Genomic DNA, 21014 nt, shown 5'->3' with positions numbered 1-21014 from the left:
AATAACTCTGCAGTGGAGTTTTACCCTGGCCATCTTCATTTTTCAAATCCTTTTCATGGGATCTGGGGCCTAGTTTAAGGTGGGTTGTCTGGTGTCACTTCCTCATAATGAGAGGCTGGACAGCGTTTTAAGTAGGCCTGAGTCTGCCAAAGTTGCATAACTGAACAAGGAGACTGATTCCTAGAAGTACAGAGGCCAATGAAACAGGGACAGAGGCATTTTACATTGGTGCACCAGGGAGGAAGGGCTAGTGGAGGGGATGGATGAACACTTTCAGGGTGCATGGAAATGATTTCCATGTGTTCAGAGGGTGCTAATCAAGTCAGTTAGCTCCATTAATTCCGCCCCACCCCCCCCACGCGCCCCATACCAGTTCACCTAAATAGTGATCTTTCTGGTATCCACTGCTTTTTATCAATGCAAAGTGTGTTCCCAGGCCCTACCCTACTTCCATCTCTTAATGATACCCCTTTAGCCTTGGCATTCTTTTTCTGAAGAGGGGCTCTGCACTGCTGGGAGTTTCAAGGGGAAGAGGAAGGATAAAATAAAAGTACTAATGAGCTGTTAAAAAGCGAATAACACTGTAATGTGTTTACGTATAACATTGTTGTGCGGGTTAGCTGTGTGAGGATTAATTAGACTGACAGGCAGTGTGAAGACTTAAACCCACAAGCCAGATACTAATTCAAATGAGGTCTCAACTGGAGTGCTGTAAGAACCTGCGGCACTGCCCGTATCTCTGCTGTCAGGAGTCAGGTTGGAAAGTGACAAGTGGCCGTGGAAGCTTCTGCTGTAGCTCTTTCTGGTTTGACTCTGACATATCTCCTGAAAACAGAGGTATGTGGGGCTGTCCACTCCATGGTGGTGGCAGCTTGGAGATAAATGCTGCTGCCATCAGGTAGCACTGCATTGCATGTTTTTAGGAAGCACATTGGAGCCAAACCAGGAAGAGCTGCAGCAGAAATGGTGTGCCCACCTGTGTACTGTAATGCAGACAAGCACACCTTGCTACTGCAACCACTAGTCTGAAAGCAGAGGCATGCAGAACAACTCCATCTACCCTGCATGTCTGCTTCCAGAAGTTTCCATGCAGGGTCGGACCAGGAAGAGCTATGACAAGAGCACATACTGCTGCCACAGTCGCTTCCCAATCTGGCTGTGTAAGCAGTACACAGCAAAGATCCACCTGGCCGTGGCTGTGGTAACAGTGGGGTGAAAATAATATTACAGTGACCTGATTGATTGATAACACATGAATTAATAATAGAATTATAAAGTGTGTAATATGTATAATATATTTCAATTAAGGGCGGTTTAATGGAGTTGCATTAAATTTTGCAAAATTTTGGAGGGGTGCCTAGAGCCTAAAAAGCTTGAGAACCACTTGGGTAGAGGATTGTCTCTAGAGATGCTTTCTTTAACCTTCTGGCTTTGATGGATAGCAGATCAGCCATTAGCCCAATCAGCAAAAAAGACAAGCAGTTCTTTTCTGCCTCTGGGAAAGGCAGAAAAGGGCAGAAAAGAAGGGGCAGACATAAAGAAAACACAAAATACACCAGACAAGTTTGATTGTTAATAATGGGAGAATTTTCAAGATTTGCCTGACTCTGCTTCTCTTGAACTTGGTTGTAAAACTCCTGCTGCATTCTGGGAGTAGAGTCAGGAGTCAATCCAATGCCAAGTGCTTTTGAAAATCTTGCATTTCAGCTTTGAAATTCCTGATTCTCAAAGACTCTTGCCATTAAACTTTTAGCATGGTGCATAGAATAAAATACACACCACAAACACAGGCAGAATGGTATAATAGCAGTTCAGTAGAATTTACATCTTAAACACCTTTTAAACCCATCCTTCCTGCCACTGAAGTCTACTTAATGCTGTAAGTGGAACTTCTCATATGGCATCCAAAAGCCACACCTACTGTGACATTAAAGGCCTGGGAGAATATATTTGACTTGAAGTATCTTGTCAACGTGTAGCATAACTGTATGGACTATGGCAATTGAGGTAGGAAACTAAGGGTTCTTCAGTGAGAATATTTTTCTTGTGTATTGGGGAATGCCTGTTAGCTTGATTGCCTCAGATTAATGTCTCTGCTATAGTGGAAAATAAAGATATGACTCACGTCTCTCAGACCCAGATCCTCAGAGGTATTTAAGCAGTAGTTCAGGGGGTGGAAAAGTGGTATAGCATGCTGCCTGTGTAAATGCAGCTTTATAGGAAAGCAACCATGTTTTGCATTTACTGCAATTGGCTTGTTTGATGGTGTAATTCTATGCAGATCACATCACAGCAATCCAATTTCCAGCTGGTAAAGACATGTATAAATCATGGTATGGTTTATATCTACAGAAAACAAAACCATGCAGCAAAAATTAAGAAACTATTCTGACAAGCATAATTACCTTGAAGTCTCATAAATGAAAAATATTTGTATTTCTTATAAATACCAGGATTTTTGTGTTATTACCTTGCCTAAAGGCATAACATTAGATCAAAGGAATTTATAAAAGAAACCAAGGAGCAAAGGTGAAAAAATGACTTAGAAGAACATCCCAACATACACAACAGCCAGGTTTAGAGCTGTGAAAGGCTGAGTCCTCAGACCAAATACTGTTGCCAAGCCTGAGAACTGGGAACTGTTAGAAGATCAGCACTAGGGAGAGTGAGGAGAGGAAGGCCTGCCAGATGCTACAGACCAGTATTGACTGACTGAGGGCATGTCTGTACAGCTGTGTCAGGTTGTCCCATGGGCCGACAACATTAAAAACCCTCTGCTTACCCCAGCAGCAGTCCAACTGCCTCCAGAAGCTCTCCCAGGTTTAAAGGCCTGAAGTCAAGCCCTACCCTTGCAGCGTGTTCAGAATTCGTTTTGGATTATAGTCACAAGCACAGGGAGTTTGCCAGCATTAGACTTCTTGCTCTACTGAACTGTAACAGAGCCAAACTGGAGGAGGAGAAGTAGCCAGCAGACTTGGTCCTAGAAGGGCTTGGGTGAAGTTCCTCTACAAATCAGTCTGACCATTCATTACTTCTCTTTCCTTCTGTGTTTGGTATGCAACTGCAGTAAAGTGATGTAGATGGGAAGGCATCTCTTTTTCCTGAGGTGTAAGACAAGCTAAGAGTGAGCCTAAGAGTCAGTTCAAACAGCAGCATAGACGTACCCTGGGAATTGGAGAGTTTTTATCCCCTAAAGTCTTACAGGAGGCACTCAAGCTAAATCACATCTATCTAGGGACTTGAGAGGAATACAGATGATCAGTAAGACAGTGTGCATGTAGGTTTGTGGTGCTTTAAATCTGTTTCTTTGATCACTTTTCATCTTTTGGGCTCAGTACAGACAGTCAAAAAGACTGAGACTGAATTGATTCAGTTTTCACAGGTTAGTATAAGCTGCATAGATTGAACCAATAAGTAAGTGAACAAGCATTTACTTTTGATTCTGGAGATGCAGCCACATGCCTGCAGTGGCCCAGGACAGAACCAGGAGGGGGGAGGGGGGACGGCTAGAGCACACCTTCCTGCTCAGCTGGAGCAAGCTGCTTGAGCCAAGGCTAGCCTACCCACCCTGTTGGGAGGGAGGGGGGAGAAGGGGTTGTAGGGAAGGTACAAAGCATCCTGGGATGCTGAAGGACTGTGAGTCGACTTGAATCTGGAGGGGATCTGGGACAGAAGTTGAATAAACTGATTTAACCTGCATCAGTTAAGTCTGATACTACATCCATCTAGGTTTATCTTAAATTGGTTTTGGCCATTTAAAAGTGTTTTTTGTGGACTGAACTTCTGTTGTGTTACAGATTTGAAGTGGTTTCAGACCACTTATACCAGTTTATGCATCATTTCTGTCCCTAACCTTGAAGAAGCTGTCCTGTGTCATTGCTTAGGATGATTAACCATAGGCTGCTAAAGTAAAGCACATCCAGCTGCTGAGCATATTGGGCCTGTTAAATGTGATAGGCTACATACAGGCATTATGTTTCTGCTGGAGAATCCCTGCTTTCCTGGTAGAAACTAGGAGCATACAAGCAGTCATTCAATCTCTCCCAGAGGAAACCTACCCCGTCTCAGGGAAAGAGCTTCCAGCTTGGCACCTGGAAGATCTCCCTTGAAAGACAGTCTCTGAAGAATGAACACTTGTACATTTTGGAGTGGGAGGGGAGGGGAGCAGCAAGGAATAGAATCTCCTTCATCAAGAGCACAGATGTAATTTCTTCCAGTTGGTATCCCATCATAGGGGTATCATCTTGGCCTCATGTGCATTAAATATAAATATTAAAATAGTCTAGAACAAACTGGAAAGAAATGAAAGGGTGGTTTTTATACTTCAAAAGAAAATAACATTTTAAATTAAAGCTTTCAGCTATAAACTTGAATAAGTTTTCTAAAGTTATTTACATAATCATATTTATAAAATATAGTTACAATCATATTTATAAAATAATTGCTTATTAATAACACTCAGAGGTTTAACAGCAAATTAGTAGTTATACTGCCCTTATTGCACATGCTAGCAAGTCCTCATTGCATATGTTTTCAATAGCCATCTGGTAAATATTTTGTATAGACTAAAAATTTATTTTTATTGATTTTTTAATACAAAATAATTTACTGAATTTAACATGCTACGACAAATTTCAACCTGTAATTATTATTTTTAATAAGTAGTTTAATAAGGCTTCTGTAGTTTTGAACCCGCGCCAATGTCATTTATCGCCGACAGACATAGGAACCTTTAATAACTATTAGTTAGTTATTGCAGGCTATATAACCCTAATATGCTTCAAACACAACTGAGCTTTACTATTCCATTGCTTAATACTTGGCCAACATAGAGGGTTCCCTTCCTCAAAGGCTTTTACAAGAATTAATCCTCACAACAGCCTATGAAGTGTTTTTAACTGTTATCTTCACTTCTTAGTTTGAGAAGGAGAGGTATATAAATTGATTGATTTGTTTCTGGCCACAAATTGAATCTATGTCAAAGCAAAGACCAATAGCAACTTCATATGTCTATAACAAAGGAGGACCTGTGCTATGCACGCCCTCCAGGTCTCTGTCCATTTCCCAAGCAGATTCTGGTCCACAGAAACTAATAGAAAGTAAGTTCCCAGATTTTCGTTTTGTATAGAAAGTCTCCATTTAGTTCCTTCTCCTGATGTCTCCTTCTCTATTCAGGGAAATCATCCTGAAGCCGACTCACAGGCTTGAGGAATGAGTTAAAACACGCATGCTGTCATAAAGTAAACAATGTGAGGAAGATGTATTCGTGGTAAAATCCCTTCCTCCCTTATCTTTTAAATTTAACTCTAGCCTTAACTCTGATCATGGTGGTCAGTGCTGCAGATTATATTCCAAAGAATGTTTGGATCTTCATGTGAAGCAAGATTAAATTTAGCTGAAAAAGACACCTAGGTGTTCAGATAAAATGCCTGGATGAAGAGAAGGTACACCATGCTGACATTTTAAGAGGGAAGATGAGGGACAAGATAAACAAGGTCAATTTAATGTAATGAGCTGTTAAGACAAAAGTGACATTGTACTTTTCTTGCCTGGACTTTTATCATTTTGGTGGGTTGACTTTATGGAATAATCCACCTACCAGATGGGATAAAATCCTAATAAGAAAGGTGCCTTTCTCTCTAGTGAAAAGTAAAAAGGAATGCTATAACTTTTCCAAATCCAGAGCCTCTTACACATCCTTGACATGTCATTTAATTATGACAGTGGAGCGGTTAGGAGGCACATAAAAGTAGGGTAGTTGCCTTTTCCACTCAGTAGAAAAGCCAGGAGGAAAACATTGATGCATGGGGCTCTGGGGAGGTGACCATTCCAAGAGTCCTGGAAACAATTTCTCTTTGATCAGTAAGCTCATATTGAAGTTCAAAATTTTTTTTTAATGGAGTGAATGGATGGTAGAAATTCCTAAAGCCGTACTTCCGGAGACATGCCTTTTTAACTGCGGTGATGATTTTTTACAGGCATCATAAGAAATGATGGGGAAATGATCGGGGGTGGGAAAAGAAAATACTGAGTGTTTTAATGTAAATGAATTTGGATGCTTTTCATTTATAGCATAAACATTAGCAAATCATGTGAGTCCGTGTTCTGATGACACATGGGGAATACTGGTGTTTTCCTTTATTTTGCTAGGAATGATACTTCTGATATTGATCTTTTTGGTTCCTTTTCTAATGGTTGATTATCAGATTCTGAACTAGGCAATAAATTTCTGACTAACTGAGCAGTCAATTACATATTCCAACTTGCTGCTGTTTCTTTTAAAGTTGCATTCTAATCTCTTTTAACCTTCATACCAGTAACTCCACATGCAATATTTAAAATGCCCTTGATATGGTTTATATTAAATTCAGCTGATAGGCTACCTTTTTCAAAGTTTGGAACTAAAGACACTGTACTTAGAAACTTAAAAGTTGACAAAGTTCTGGAGTATCCTTTGTTCCCCATTTACGAGTAAAGAGGACTCTCTGCCTCACGTCCACTTGCTGACTGATTATTTTCTGTCTCTTTTCACTTTTCTCTCCCTTCTGCCTCCCACCTCTTGTTTTGGCAACTTAAGATACAGTAGCTATGGCAGCAACTCTTATTCTTCTGCCCGACCTCACTCTGGACTAAGTGCACCTACAACGCCTACTTCTCATTCTGGGGCAGTCCTCTCACCACCACAGGAGACAAAAACTGAAAGGTTTGTAAGAAAGGTCCTCATAATTAAATTTGTATTATGAGTCTGTTCCTACACACAGAGAAAAAAAAAGGAGATAATGGGAATGATGACATATGTTTTTTCTTATCTGAATTTTAAAAAGAATTTCTAGTCAGGTCTGTTCTAAGTTTTGGAAAGATAATTTACCAAGACCTGGAAATGTTTTCTTCTATCACTCACTTTAGATGGATTTCTTGTGGTGCAGTTCTTAGATGCTACATCTAGTTCCACCCTACCTTGCTTCTTCTATTTGCAACAGTTAAAATAGGATTATTTCCAGGTAATACAATCTATAGGCATTAAAAGCTAATTAAAGCTAATTTGTATTTTGCCCCATTTTAATGTCTTACACATTTCAGCTCTAATACAGACCAAGTTAAATCAAGTTGAACTTCTTCAGAGTATGTACTAGCTCAGACTTCCCACGGCATAACTTTAGACCTTCATTTTCTTGAAAAAGTGCCATTCATTTCATATTTTTCAAATTGCAAGCTAACTGTTTCCCACCATATTTGAGAGAACCACATACTAACTTACTAACTAACTCTTTTTAAAAAATGCTGTCTATGAGCAATCAAAATACCGTGATGAATTTATGGTCCACTAAGGCACTTAGAAGAAATATAGAAAGAAAGAATGTTATAGATACACGCAAGAAATTCTATGTGGCTAGAGGTTTTAGACCACCAAAAATTAACTGACTGTTACTGCTTGAAAGTAAATGACAACGCCAAAGGATATCATGCTGGGTTAAAGAGGGAGAGGTAGGAGCTTTTAATTATACTGCTGTCAAGGCTGGTTAACCTTAAATAATTTCCAATAAGGTCTGATGGGCTAAGGTTCACATGTTGCCAAATTGTCCCCTAATTTATCAAAAGCTTTCTGCAAGTTAGCAGCTAATAAGGCCTCCTTTGCCTCAAACCTTAAATTCTAATCTAGGCCATTGACTTGCTTTGTTGTAAGCAAAGCCTCTTGCTCCCTGTGTAAATTGGTTCCTGCTGCCTCTAACCAATCTACCTATACCGAAGTATTTCCTAGAGTCTTTTGCCACTAAAGTTTAATTACCAAATCATCTTTTAATGAGTTTAATTATCCTTGGCATTCTTTTCTCAGGATTTTTTAAATTACTTGCTGCATTCAGTCTTTTCCACAGTTGAGTCTTCTGTTTAGAGCAGTTCATGTCAAATTCTTCAATGTATAAATGTTTCCAACCACAAGGTATTGATTTAATATAGCTTCAAGTGAGTAATTACATTAAATATACCTGTGGTGAAAGATACAATTTTTCATTTGCTCATCTTCCTACACCAACTTGGCTGGATTCATCTTTCCCAATCTGAGTCAAATTATTGTCAAACAAAACCAGAACAAAAGACTCCAAAGCAGCTCCCTGGCTGTCTTGCACCTTAGAAAAAACAGATGCCGACATGCATTCCAGTTCTTTTGAAGCTCTTAGATTATTCATCTATAATTATTGTAAAGAAGAACAGTTGTTTCAAGGCTTTTTGTTGTTTGTAGGTGCTTGTAGAATACAGCTAATTCATTTACAAGAAATTCATTTAAAAGTTAACACTTGCTTGCATATGTAATAGACATCAACATTAGGACTGTGAGGAACTTCTATGTTAAAATCTGAAAGCTAGGGCATCTTTACATGTGCTCTGGGGTGAGAGGGTGCTTTACATATGGGAGGGGCACTTTAATTAGAGCGGTTCTAATTAAAGCATGTGCAGTGTCTCTTGTATTCAGCTTGTTCAACGAGCTTTACTTAAAGTGCATGCTCCAGCAGACTTGATTGATCGAGTCTGTTCTGATGCACTGTCATCAGCTTCTCCGCATGTCTACAGGCACCCTTAAATTAATGTCTACAGGCACCCTTAAATTAAACCCCAGGCACCCTCCACATGTCTACAGGCACCCTTACATTTTAGGGCTTGATGGGAAAGTGAATCTGTGTGTTTCTGTAGGCCATGTCAACAGTGGAAGGATGGAACTGACCATGCCCCAACTCAGCTGGAAGCATACCAGTGAGGCTGCTGGGCTGTGACAACCCCTCTGAGGCCTTGTCTTGCCTAGGCAGAGAAGTCTAGTCCACTTTTGCTTAGATGCCACCTGCTAATTCAGCTTAGCCAAACCTATTCTAGGGAGCTACACTTTCCTAGTGCAGATAGAAAGTATTGTCTTCAACTTGATTTTCATAAGTCAAGTTGTAGCCTAGGTACCAGAGCTGGCCTTATGGATGGATGATGTGGTTGACCACCCAGGGTACCATGGTCAGGGGGCACCACACACACATGAACACGTGCAGTCTGGGGCTCCCTGGGCACCATTGCTGGTGACACCTGAAGCACTGCAGGGACCATGGGGTATGAGCCTGGAGTCGAGTTGCTTTTGACCTGTGGTAAGGAGGGGGAGGCTTCCACTGCAGTGCCCCCGACACCTCCAGCCATATGCTCCAGCCCCCTTCCTCCCCACCCTGCCCTGCTCAACAGCGGTACTAGGGTAACTATCACACAGAGCTGAGGGGATGGGAGGCAGGAGCTAGAAGCACAGTGGGCCCTCCCAGCATGAATCATTCTGTGGCCCCCTCCCTTCCTGGTGCTGCTCTCCTGAGCAGGTTGCCACACACTGTCTCCCTCCTCCTGCCAGCCCCTGAGGAGAGGAAAGAAGGGAAGGGGAATATGGCTTCCTGCGATGCTGCCACTTCCATGCTACACACGTGGTGCCAGCTCTTTCCCACTGCCCACATAGCCCTGCAGCTTCAGGGGTGCTGGTGGCCCAAGGGGGGGCCTGGCACTGAAGGCAGTATTCAGCCAAGCAGGGCTGGGGAATGCAGGGACAGCCTGGCTTAACCCACACTGTACACCTGTAAGCACATCTTATGATATCCAGAGAGGCAGAATCAGATTTTAATTTAATGCAGTACATGGTAGTAAATTACTAATCAACTGGATTTAGATGTGATTAGATGACAACTTTTAACAAGGGGAACAGAGGAACATCACATCATTACTATGCTGTGTATTCTTCCACATGTGTATTTTTCTTGTGTCTACTGTCACAATACATGGGATGCTAAATAGTAAACTTCCTGAACTATGAATTTATCATGGCGATATACTGCAGAAGGGATTCATAGATTTGCAAGTCTCTAAACCATGCTCACTGTTAAGCCAGTAGCTAGCCAAAAACATACACTTTCATGTCTTGTAATGTGTTTAGTTCTAGGTTCCAAACCAGAACAAATTCTGTATCTTGTTTCATTACCATAAGATTTCATTGATTACCAAATTAGTTATCTTGAAGTACAATAACTGTTTCTTTTGTTATTATGAAAGCAGTCATATTAATAACTAGTTTGAAATGCGAATTCAATTTTAGATAGAATTAATTTTTAGAGATGGAAATGAAGAATAATATCAATTTAAGTAGTTCACCAATTAAAAAAAAATACCCATCTGAACAAGTGATTTCTGATCACAGAAATTTTTATGAATATAAGTAATGATGATTCAGGCCCCTACCACATGTTACATATATTGTGTAATTAACTGCTTAATAATGCAATAAATTTAGACCAGCCACATGTGCAATTACCTTTCTTACCAGTAATTTTTGGCTACAGTTAGTTGTCAACTACTCATTTTAATTTTATCTATATTGTATTTTTGGCCTGTCAAATCACATGGTATTTTTACTGCTTTGTGCTTTGAGATTCATAGATTCATAGATGTTGGGGATTCCTGAATAGTTTGTTTTTCAGGTATTCACACACAAAATAATATGATCCCTAAGGCCCTTGCTGTGCTTTTTATGTATTATGCAATTAACTGGGTAATTGCACAATAAATTTAAACCAGCCATATATGCAAAGTCACACCATAAAAATGTCTATCTGGCTATAAAAAGAGACAACCAGCTACATAGTGCTTGAAAATATGTAACAACTTTATAGCTGGTTTCTATCCATCTTTAATTTGAACATGTAGCAGAGTCCTCAGTAATGAAGGACAGGAGCTCAACAAAAAGCTAAAAACAAACAAACAGGAAATGCATTGAACTCAAAAGGACTATAGTGAAATTACTGTTATCCCAATATGGGGGGGGGGAGCGGGGGAAGAGAGGGAGTATATGAAATCTCAAAACACAAGATAGGAATATTGCCAAAATTAAGTGTTTGAGATGAATTGGTCTGCATAGAAAGCATTTAGGATCTTGGGCCAGTACTTAGGACTAGAGTGCTTATGGCCTGGGACGATGAAGCCATAGAATTCACAGATTCATAGATTCCAGCACCACAAAGGGACCATTATAGCCATCTCTTCTGACCTGTAACATTTCTCACCAAAGTTGGATTAAAGCATTCCTTTTACAAAGATAACTGACCTTATTTTAAATGATGGCCCATGCCTTCTTATTGTAAGATATTTGAGTATTAAGCTTCCTGCTAAGAAACTGCATCAGATTTGAAATTAGACAAATTTGAAGCTCCAGCGAGTAGATCTTATTGTACCTTTATCTGCAAGATAGAAAGTCCTGACCCCATCCTCAGCCACTGCCAGATTTCTTCTCCATGTGTAATTACCTAAGCACAATGATCAGTTCCCCTTTCAACTTTCTCTTCACTAAGTTTAAAGAATTGAGCTCTTTCAGCCTCAGTGTGTTAGGTTAATTTTCCAGTCTCTTGGCCTTTGTTGGGCCCTCTCTTCCTGATCTGAGCTATCTTCATTACTTGCACATCTTTGTTTTGCAAAAATAGGTGAATGTGATTATCTCAGGTTTCTAGACTTTATATATGATGGGAATTTGTATGTGGTTCAGAGGTGTGTAAATAATAATAGTAGTAATATTAACAATAGTAGTAATAATAACTATAATGATATTGTTGTTGTTGTCGTCATCATCATCATCATCATTATTATGATTTGTTTGGCCTACAGGATTCACTCCTTTACACAGGCTTATTTTTGAATAGCCCATTTTATTATGAGGTAGTGCTCTCTGGGCACATCTACACAAGGTGTTTACTGCAGAGCTCCCTAATTAGCTCCATGTTAAAGTCTCCACATCTATACGTGGGACCCTATTAAGTCACAGTAAACTTTTAAACTCCACTGTAGGTTAGTACTTGTAAATACAAGCACTGTCTTGCAGCAGTGTTATTTACTGCACTGCAACACACATGTAGACATTGACAGAGCTGGCTGGGGCATGAGGGTGTTTCAGTGCCTGCTTGCTAGCACCACACTAAAGCACCCTCGTGCCCCAGCCAACCCCTCCCCAGCATGCTGAGCTGGGTTGAAGCAGCCCTGGGCTAGCAAGCTGACTCCCCGGCCCCTCTGCCAGCCAGAGATGCTCCAACATGGCTCAACATGCTATGGTTCTGGGCACATATGTTAATGTGGTACCCAGGAGCAATAAACTCTGGTGTGATGCGTGGCAGAGTTTATTGTGTTGCATTAATTTTGCATGTAGATGCACCCACTGATTTTCAGGCTTTGGTATTCCCATCCTATTTTCTATCCAGCCACTTTATCCAGAAGTGCTATCCAGAGCTGCTCTGTTATTCCAGGCATACAGGCAATGTAGCTGTAACTATAGCTGTATTCTGAGAAGGGCAATATTTTATGGAATCCTAAGATTCCATAAAATATTGCAAGTCACATTTGCAAGACACATTTGCAAGTCAAGTAAGGAATCAAAGATGGAATTTTGCTTCTTGCATAGTGGATTGTACTCATCACCAACCAGTAAGTGCAAGGTAACGTGAAACTTTTCATTGGCTTCCATTGGAGGTATTTATGTTAGATTATGCAGATACGGCTTCTTATCTCCTTATTTTTCCTGGCAGTAAAAATTTACACAGGTTCAAGAGAGGAATGCCAGGCAAGAAGCAACTGCAGATGCAAGTTAGATCAACAGTGTGTTTTCATCTTTCATCTTATGATTACCAAGGTGTCCAAGGACAGCATATCTTGTAAAAAGTTCTGAATATCCTCATCTTTTTTCACTTAAAAGAAAATTATCTAAGATGAGCTTCTTATGTGATTTTTCAGTTTGTTTTTTCTGACATTAGAAAATGAAAAAGGAAAGGAAAAAAACATTTAACCCCATACTAAACAGAAGGATTTATGCCATGTTCAGTTAGACTAAGGGACCTTTCAAAACTTTGGCTGTGGCTTGCTTCTGAAAATGAGAGCCTAAACTTGGGTGGAAAGAAGCAGAGGGATTGGCATTTCTGTGTTTAAAACCATTCCTTCCCTACGCTCTATATTGAATCAATGCAATCCTATAATTCAGGGCAGCAGTAACATGATTTGTGTTGTGATTTTTTTTTTATTTTTTTTTTGGTATTTGGGAGTGTAGAGTAGAAGGAAAAGATATTTGAGCATTTCATGGTTCCTGTATTCCTCTGCAGTTCTTGCCAGATCCTTCTTGCAAGCCTGTTACTTGGTCTCATTTCTTTGCCTCTCTTCTGTGGGTAGTCAGGTTTCTGAAGTACCTAATACACCCATGGGAGAATCCTGCTCAAAGAGAGTTTAATCACAGAATGCACTGTTTTGCCATGTTGCCAAAAAGGAAAGGGCATTTATAGTTCTGTATTTTCTTTTATTGTTCTGTGTTGGTGAGTAACTCCAAATACAGAAGACACTGAAGTCTTCTCATTTTAAATTACCGACAGTTTATATTGCTCCCACCTGTCATTTCTCACACCAGCCAGTTCCTTCTTCCCCCAAACCAGAAAGCCTTATCATTCTCAATTTTGTAATCCCATTATTTCTGTCATGAGCAATAGTGTGATAGTGTAACAAAGAAGACAAAATAGAGCTGTGCAAAACAGCACTGTTTCATTTCAACTTCCGTTTTGCCATTTCAAAGGGACAGTGTTTCATTTTGCTGTTTCAAAGCACTGTTCTGTTTCGTTTCATCGAAACTGTTTCACTGTTTCGATGCATTTTGACGTTTTGCCCATAGGCTATAATGGGGGATCATGAAAATACCTATAACTTTATCTTGTCTTGCCTGATTTGGATGGTAGCCCCTTCTAAGGGTATGAAGCATGCCAAGTTTCAAGGAAATAGGTGCAGGGGGTTTTGTGAAACTGCACCTCAAACTGTTCAAAGGAAAACTAGTATCACTTACTGGCAGCAGCAGCCTACTGTCATCCCGCATGCAGATCCTGGGGTTGTGCCCTCCAGGAGGAGTTTGACACAGACCCACAAGCCTCCCAGGGGATGCAGGCCCCCAGATCTGCATTCAGGATGACAGCAGGCTGCTGGTGCCAGCTGGGACCAGCGCCAGCACTGGGCTCTTCCCAGTGCTCGGCATGGGCTGTGCCAGGCACACTCGGATGCTGGCGCTGGCCCCAGCTGGCAGTGGCAGTAGCAGCCTGCTGTCATCCTGCATCATTTGGGGGCCTGCACCCACTGGTAAGAGCTGGGGAAAGCAATCAAAGAGCTGGAGGAAAGGTTGGGGAGCTGGGGAATCAAACCAGGAATTGGGGAGGAATGTTCAGGGACCTGAACATTCCCCCAGTTCCCAGGTCGACTGTTTGATTCCCAGTCCCCCGTTCAATTCCCTAGCTCCCTGTTCGATTCCCTAGCCCTTGGTTCAATTTCCCAGCCCCCAGTTTGATTCCCCAGCTCTCTGATCATTCCCCCAGCTCTTCCTGGGGGGTGTGGGCCCCTGGATCTGCAAGCTGGTTTTCAGCAGGCTGCCACTGCAGGCTGGGGCCGGCAGCAGCACCAAGCAACTAGCGTTGGCCCCAGCCTGCAGCAGCAGTCTGTCAAAACCCTGCACACAGCACAGGGGCCTGCCCCTCCCCCCCCCGGAAGAACTGAGGCAATGATCAGAGAGCTGGGGCAAGCAATCAGAGAGCTGGGGAATTGAACCGGGAGCTAGATGTCAATATCAGAGCAGTCCTTCCCTCCTCTTCCCCCTCCTTCTCCTTAGTTTCTATTTAGCGACAAGCAAGCCAGCTTTGAAACAAAAAACATTTTGAAACTTTCGAAACATTTCAAGTACCCTCGTTTCATTTCAAAGCTGTTTCAAAGGCTTTCAAACTCAAAACAAGTCGAAACAGCTTTGAAACGAAACACCCATCAAAATTTCGCACAGCCCTACAAAGTATTCCCTCTAGACTGTCCAACTTCCCTTCTTGTTTGTGTTCTAAAGCTCTCCTGCATGTCATCTGTTTTTCTTGAGGTCAGGCCAGGCAGGATTTTCCTACTTAAGAGACTGTCTCTTAAAACCTCAGATATTACATGGTCCTAATCTGTTTTATTTCTGGTCACTAGAGACTGAAGCTGGACACAGGTGTATTTATAGGAGTTTTTAGTTTCTCTAAATCATAGGGAACTGGGGTATCAAACCACTCTCTGTCAAATAGAGCTTCTTAGATCTTCCAGTCTATTTCAGGGGTGAGTCAAGTTTGTTGGCCCTCTTGAATGTGGTCAGGATCCAGGTATTCTGCAGTACAGTGGATACAGAAATAAGCCCTTAATTCTTTTACAGTTTTAATTTAGTCTGTATTTATAATCCATAAATTATGCTTTGTTTCCTTATTGCTACCATGGCAGAGCCATACTTCTATGACTAAGATGAGTCTAACATTAAGTAACAATAATTTGTAATGATTAGATGGGGGTTTTTTTAATGTTCCTCAGGCATTCATTCCCAAGTAGTCTTAGTCACAATGCTGTCTAGGCAGCCTGTCTCACAACCTTCTCTTCTCCAGCATGCTGGGGATGGAGAGCTTGGTAGTCAGATTCATTAGCTCAAGCCCTCTCTAGGAAGTCCAGCTGGTCACCATGTCTGTCTGGCTCCACCTGGTCTGGGACTATGAACTGGGCTCCAGCTCTGGCTTGTCTTCTTGCAGCTCTTCCAAGTCTGCTCTAGTCTTGTCATCTGCAAATTTTGCCACCTTGTTTCTCACTCATTTACTGGTCACCAACCAGTGGATCTCGATCCATGGGTACATCTTGGAGACTCTTGCTGTAGATCTCAGAGCCTCTTAGAGTCAATCTGAGGCTGGGGGGCAGGGCTGAGTGCCCACGTGCATGCAGCCCAGCCCAGCAGTTCAGTCCATAGGGGAGGTGAGGGGCAGGGCCCAGATTGAGGCCCCCATGGTGAGAGGCAGTGCCGCAGAGGCAGGAGCAGGGGTAAGTAGAGTGGGGCTTTGGCCAGGTGGGACTTACCTGCTGGGGAGGTGTGCCCCCAAATAAGTTTTTCTCCCTCTGCCTTGATTGGCCCTCCCCCCACCCCTTCCTCCTCACAGACCTGCTGAGGGGTGGGGGGAGTTACGGCAGCACACACTTGGGTTGCTTTTAAATGCCAAAGGTGATCTACTTTAAAAGGTTGGAGACCACTGCCCTAGATAATATAAATAAATCTGTTAAACAGGAACTATATTACAATGGAACTTTGGCCAAACTGCTTTTAACCTTTTGCCTTGAGGCAAATGATCTTATTCTTATTTTTGTTTTTTCTGATCTCTTTCAGTCCTTTGCATTGGCATAGCATATTCTTCCTTCGCTCTCTGAAAGTACAGTTTTTATATTATTGTTCAGTTTGGTGTTCTCATTGACTGATACGTTTGATAGCATGCTGGGATTGAAATGTGCTTGCATGCCCAATTTACCATTCAAATATTGTATTTCTGACACAGGTATCCATAAATATATGATGTAGATATGGTTGGGGGATAGGGGGAGGCAGAAATAATAGTAGGATCTTTCCTTTCTTAAATTTAATAATATTTTAAAGACTGTACCAGAAGCTCCAGCAGAACATGCTACCATAGCTTGTAAATACTTTTCCTTGGAGTTCCCCTTCCCTTCCCTAGTAATTGCAAGAGTGATTTTCTGGCAGTCTGAGTGTCCCTTCAGTCCGTTTCCATGTCTCATAGAAAGGCGTACTTGAGAACATTAAACAGGTTTTGATTTAGCTTTTCTTCTCAAATTAAATGTGTCTGGAATTGACTACACCACCAGGGATGGGCTGCTGCAGGAAGTTTCCTGGCAGGGTCTTAAAGCTCACTTCTTTTGACTAGCCTTCCCCCAAATAATCTGTTTTTTGGTGCTATCTACACCCACTCATGTGCTTGCATATTGAGGAAATATAAGAATATGTGAAACAGAACACTTTATGTGACTGGCATTTCTAATGCTCCCCAAAGCAATCTCTCCTTCCCCTGTTTAACATTCTCTCCCCTTCATCCTTAGTACCTTCCCAGCTCCCCACCATCACTTTGGTCTGCTGCCATCATTCACTGCAAGTGAAACTCAGCCCCTGTGAAGGACATATGCATCATTTAAATCCTTCAAATGAGGCTCATGAGGGTTCTTGGTAGTACATGTAGGCCCTTTTCTGGCCTTCCACCCTGTTTTATGTGTTCAGAACATATGACCAATTCTTCAGAGCCATGACTGTGGTGTTTTGCTTTTTGCTTATAGAGCACCAGTTAAGCTTTTGTGTACTAAACTGGTTAATCTCTAGATAGGACATGATAGTGGGTCACTGTTGATGGTTTTGCCCTCAACCACTTTCAGTAATAAGTTTTTAATAGAAAAAGGGAAAGTAGGAACCATTTGATGACTTCAGATTTGGAACTGAAATGGCCTCTTTGCTCTTGTCTTTGATCTCCATGGCAGGGCTCTTAAACAGGTATTATGTTCTTATAAAGCACAACTCCCACTGGTAGCTTCCTGGTAAGGCAGCATGGTGGTAGTGGTACAGCAGAACAGGCTTAAAGTGATTTGCTGTGTTTGCCACAGAGGAGAATTTGGCCCCTATTTGGAAGCAACACAACAGAAGATTTGGAAACAGCCCATCCCCCAGATAATAGGGGTGAGAGAACTGTGTCTAACCTCAGCAGTATAGGGTTAACCAGGGTTCTGTGGAAACCTTTTTGGTTTCTCTTCACACCCACATGAGTTAAATATCGAGTTTCAGATTTTAAAAACACAAAGATTTGTGAGGAGAAAAACAGAAAAAAGCCAACTTCTGCTTGATTCCGGGTGAAAACCACCAAGCTTTGTCATATTTCCTCTTTAAAAGCATTAATGGACCCTACTTTACTGGAAGCTTTCCCATTCTTTTCCCTTCATGATAATGTATGTCAAGCTATGCTTCAAATATAAGCATAAAGAATGAACAAATATGGGGAGATGTTAAAGGGATTATTTAACCAAATTAAAATAGTTTACAGAAAAAATCTAGTTATTATGGACAATCCAGTAAAATCCAAAATGTGTCCTTACTCCTCATGTTTTGTGACTGACACCAAAAAAAATGGTAGTGCCTTCCCACTGATAAGTAGATTGAATATCCTGGGATCTGAAAAGATGCATCTTGTTAACAAAGGTTTTTCTCTACTTTGTATGGGACAAAGTTATTATCTATCATTAAAATCAATCCAGAGTTTTCAAGAATGTGAACAAAATAATTTTTGAGACCTCAGTTTTGTGTCCATCTCCCTCACAAAATTCAATGGCTTGATCAATGGGACTTTTAAGCACTAGCACAGCTTAGTGAAGTTTTGCTGAAGTTCCTATGTCAAATCTACATTGAGACATCACATGGCTTCTTACAGTGGTTATTCATTGCCTTTGACAGCACCTCTCTGTGCTTCCCAGACATAAATTCTCACTTATGTCTTACTGATATAATATGAGCTATGCATGCATTGAAAGGCAAATATAGCAATTTAATTTAGTCACAGATTTTGCCTTTGTAAATTTTGGGCATCATCTTTAAAGATCAGAAGATCATTCAGTAAGAGGCAACCTTTTTGGCACAAGAACCACAAATAAGCCCTGCATTCTCCCTGGATGCCACTCCAGTCCCCTTCCACCATCTAATCTGCTGCTCTGCTTTCTGCTCCTGACTCTATCTGCCACTGTGCTGCCTGTCCCATCCCCGATCTGCCGCATGCCATACACAGGCTGCCCATATACTAGTGACACTCATGCCAGAGGTTGAACAGACCTGTTTAAAGACATATGTATTTGCTTTATTTTAAGCACAAGAGAACCCCAATTTGAATTGCGTTTAAACCCATGTGTAAGTCAGGATGGATTGGGATCCAAAGTCTATTTTATATCCCAACATTGCCCTATTTAATTATATCCCAACGTGTAAATGCAGTTTTAATGGTATAAATGTGCATGTACTTGTATAACTGATAATGTACAATTTACATATCTTGGTATATACATATCAATAAATGCACTGGTAGGAGAATACCTTATTTATTCACATAACACACTCACCTTGTTTCCTAAAATTAGCCATTTAAAATTGGGGTGTATGTCTTGAACAAGGAAACTGATTCTGAAATGTTTGGTTAAAAGAAAAAATATTTTTTCCTTTCATTTTGCCTTCCCCAGATAAGATGTCTGTTGTGTGTGTGTGTGTGTGTGTGTGTGTGTGTGTGTGTGTGTGTGTGTGTGTGTGTGGTATGTGAGAAAATATGCTAAATAATGATATAAGGTAACTTTATATTGCTGTCACACAGGGGGTGGTAATAGGATAGTTATACTAGTAAAAAAAAAGCATATAATTAAACAGACTTAAAACATTCATAGAGACCCAGTTTTCATGCTGAAAAGTCATAACATTTTGTGTAAAGGCCTTGCACCACTGGAAACCATTGTCCTGTGTACCTGCTGGTTCAGTACTCCTGTACCCCATTTTTGCTTTGGCTTACATTTAGACTTCTAGCTGGCTTGCAAGGTTAACATTAGTCAGTTCTCTTTTTCTCAAAAGAAATATTAATCAGTGGTTTTAACTCTAATTTTTTCTGTATTTTCAAGAGAACTTTTGTACAGATTCCCCATATCATGTTTAGTCTGTTTGCAAATTGTTATATCAACATACTTTTAAATTTGCTCTGTCATGTAAGGAGACATAATACACAAAGAACGTCCTTAACTGTGAGAAACAATATGGCTTTTGGCAGCTCAAGCTCCTCTTTTGTCTCTTTCAAGCCCAGGCAGTGGATTTGCTATGTCAGAGCCAAGAGACATTTAGAATTACTTAAGGTCTATTTTAGACTAGTAGCTGTCTGGTATTATTCTCCCCTCATAATATTTCTATGACTGCAGGATCAGGGATGTTTTGGGAAATGGATAATTAGCGCTTACTTATTAGGATTTTGGATGATCCTGGCTCCAGTTATGTTAAAGAAAATCCTGAATATTAATTTTTTTATCTAAAAGGATTTCTTCCTCTAAATCCTTCTTTTTTTTTTTTAACTTTCCATTATGGATATTATATTACGGACATTTACATAATGTATTCTTTGCAACGATAAAATGAAATCACAGATTTGGATCTATCTGATTAAATTTTAAAATGCCTGCTTTGTTAGCAATGAAGAAAATGTGTCTATTGAGGCTGAATATTTCAGTGATTAAATCTGTAGTGCTAATCCCCACTTTGCTAATTAACAGTACTCAGAAGAAAAAGCCCTGGCTGGGGCTCCTTCATCTCAAGGCACCCTGCGCCCCAGCCAGCTGTGAGTAGCTGGCTAGGGCACAAAGTACCTCAGTGTGGGGTCTCCACAGCACACAGAGATGGGAGAGCGGGCAGCCTTGGGCTGCCCACTCCCCAGTCTCCACGTGCCACTCCCTTGCTGGCCAGGGCACAAGGTACCTTAGTTCAGGGACTGCCACCTTCCCCCACCACCACAGCACAAGGAGTGGCAGAGCCCCTGCACTGAGGCACATAGAGATGGGGGAGCAGGCAGCCCTGAACTGGCTGCCTCACTGTCTCAAAGCACACTGCGCCCCAGCCAGCTGCAAAACAGCTGGCTCGGGTGCAGTGTGCCTCAACACGGGGGCTCCACATGCCTCAGCACAGGGGCTCTGCAGTAGAGCCCCCACACTGAGACATGCAGAGACACCCTGAACCCCAGCCAGTTGGGGAGCAGCTGGCTGGGGCACAAGGTACCTCAGTGCAGGGTCTCAGCAGCATGTGTCTCTGCATTTTTTCCAGCACATGTCACTTTGGCGTGCTTTGTGCTGCTTTTCTTCAGTGGTATTTTTTGGCTACCGGTAAATCCCAGTAGCAAATTTTGCACTGGTGCTGCAAATGACCAGAGCCATGCATGGATTGATGTGCAACTCTTGTGGTTTGTTGTGCCACAAAAAGTTTTGCAGTGCCACAAACTGCACATGCTTACACATCTGGATCTGGCTAAAAAGTTCAAATAAAACCATTTTTTACCATTTTCAAATTCCCCCACTTTTGCAGTGCAGACTACACCCATTAGAAGATGAACTTTAAATAG

The 21014-nt window shown here is 41.3% G+C and overlaps 1 protein-coding gene across 5 annotated transcripts in view; it reads left to right on the top strand.

Annotated features, from left to right (window-relative positions):
* The window catches only part of FHOD3 (formin homology 2 domain containing 3), a 645457-nt gene that overhangs the window by 492603 nt on the left and 131840 nt on the right, over positions 1–21014 (top strand). For 4 of the 5 annotated variants that reach the window (XM_059728584.1, XM_019479159.2, XM_014611417.3 and 1 more), the window contains one exon: positions 6578–6703. The exons of the other annotated variant lie outside the window; for it this stretch is intronic. In XM_059728584.1, the coding sequence (XP_059584567.1) occupies positions 6578–6703 (126 nt within the window). The remainder of the gene's footprint in view (positions 1–6577; positions 6704–21014) is intronic. 5 annotated transcript variants of the gene reach the window in all.

The sequence above is a fragment of the Alligator mississippiensis genome, chromosome 5 (assembly GCF_030867095.1).
Source record: "Alligator mississippiensis isolate rAllMis1 chromosome 5, rAllMis1, whole genome shotgun sequence".
Taxonomy (NCBI): Eukaryota; Metazoa; Chordata; order Crocodylia; family Alligatoridae; genus Alligator; species Alligator mississippiensis.
This window is presented reverse-complemented; position numbering and strand designations above follow the sequence as displayed.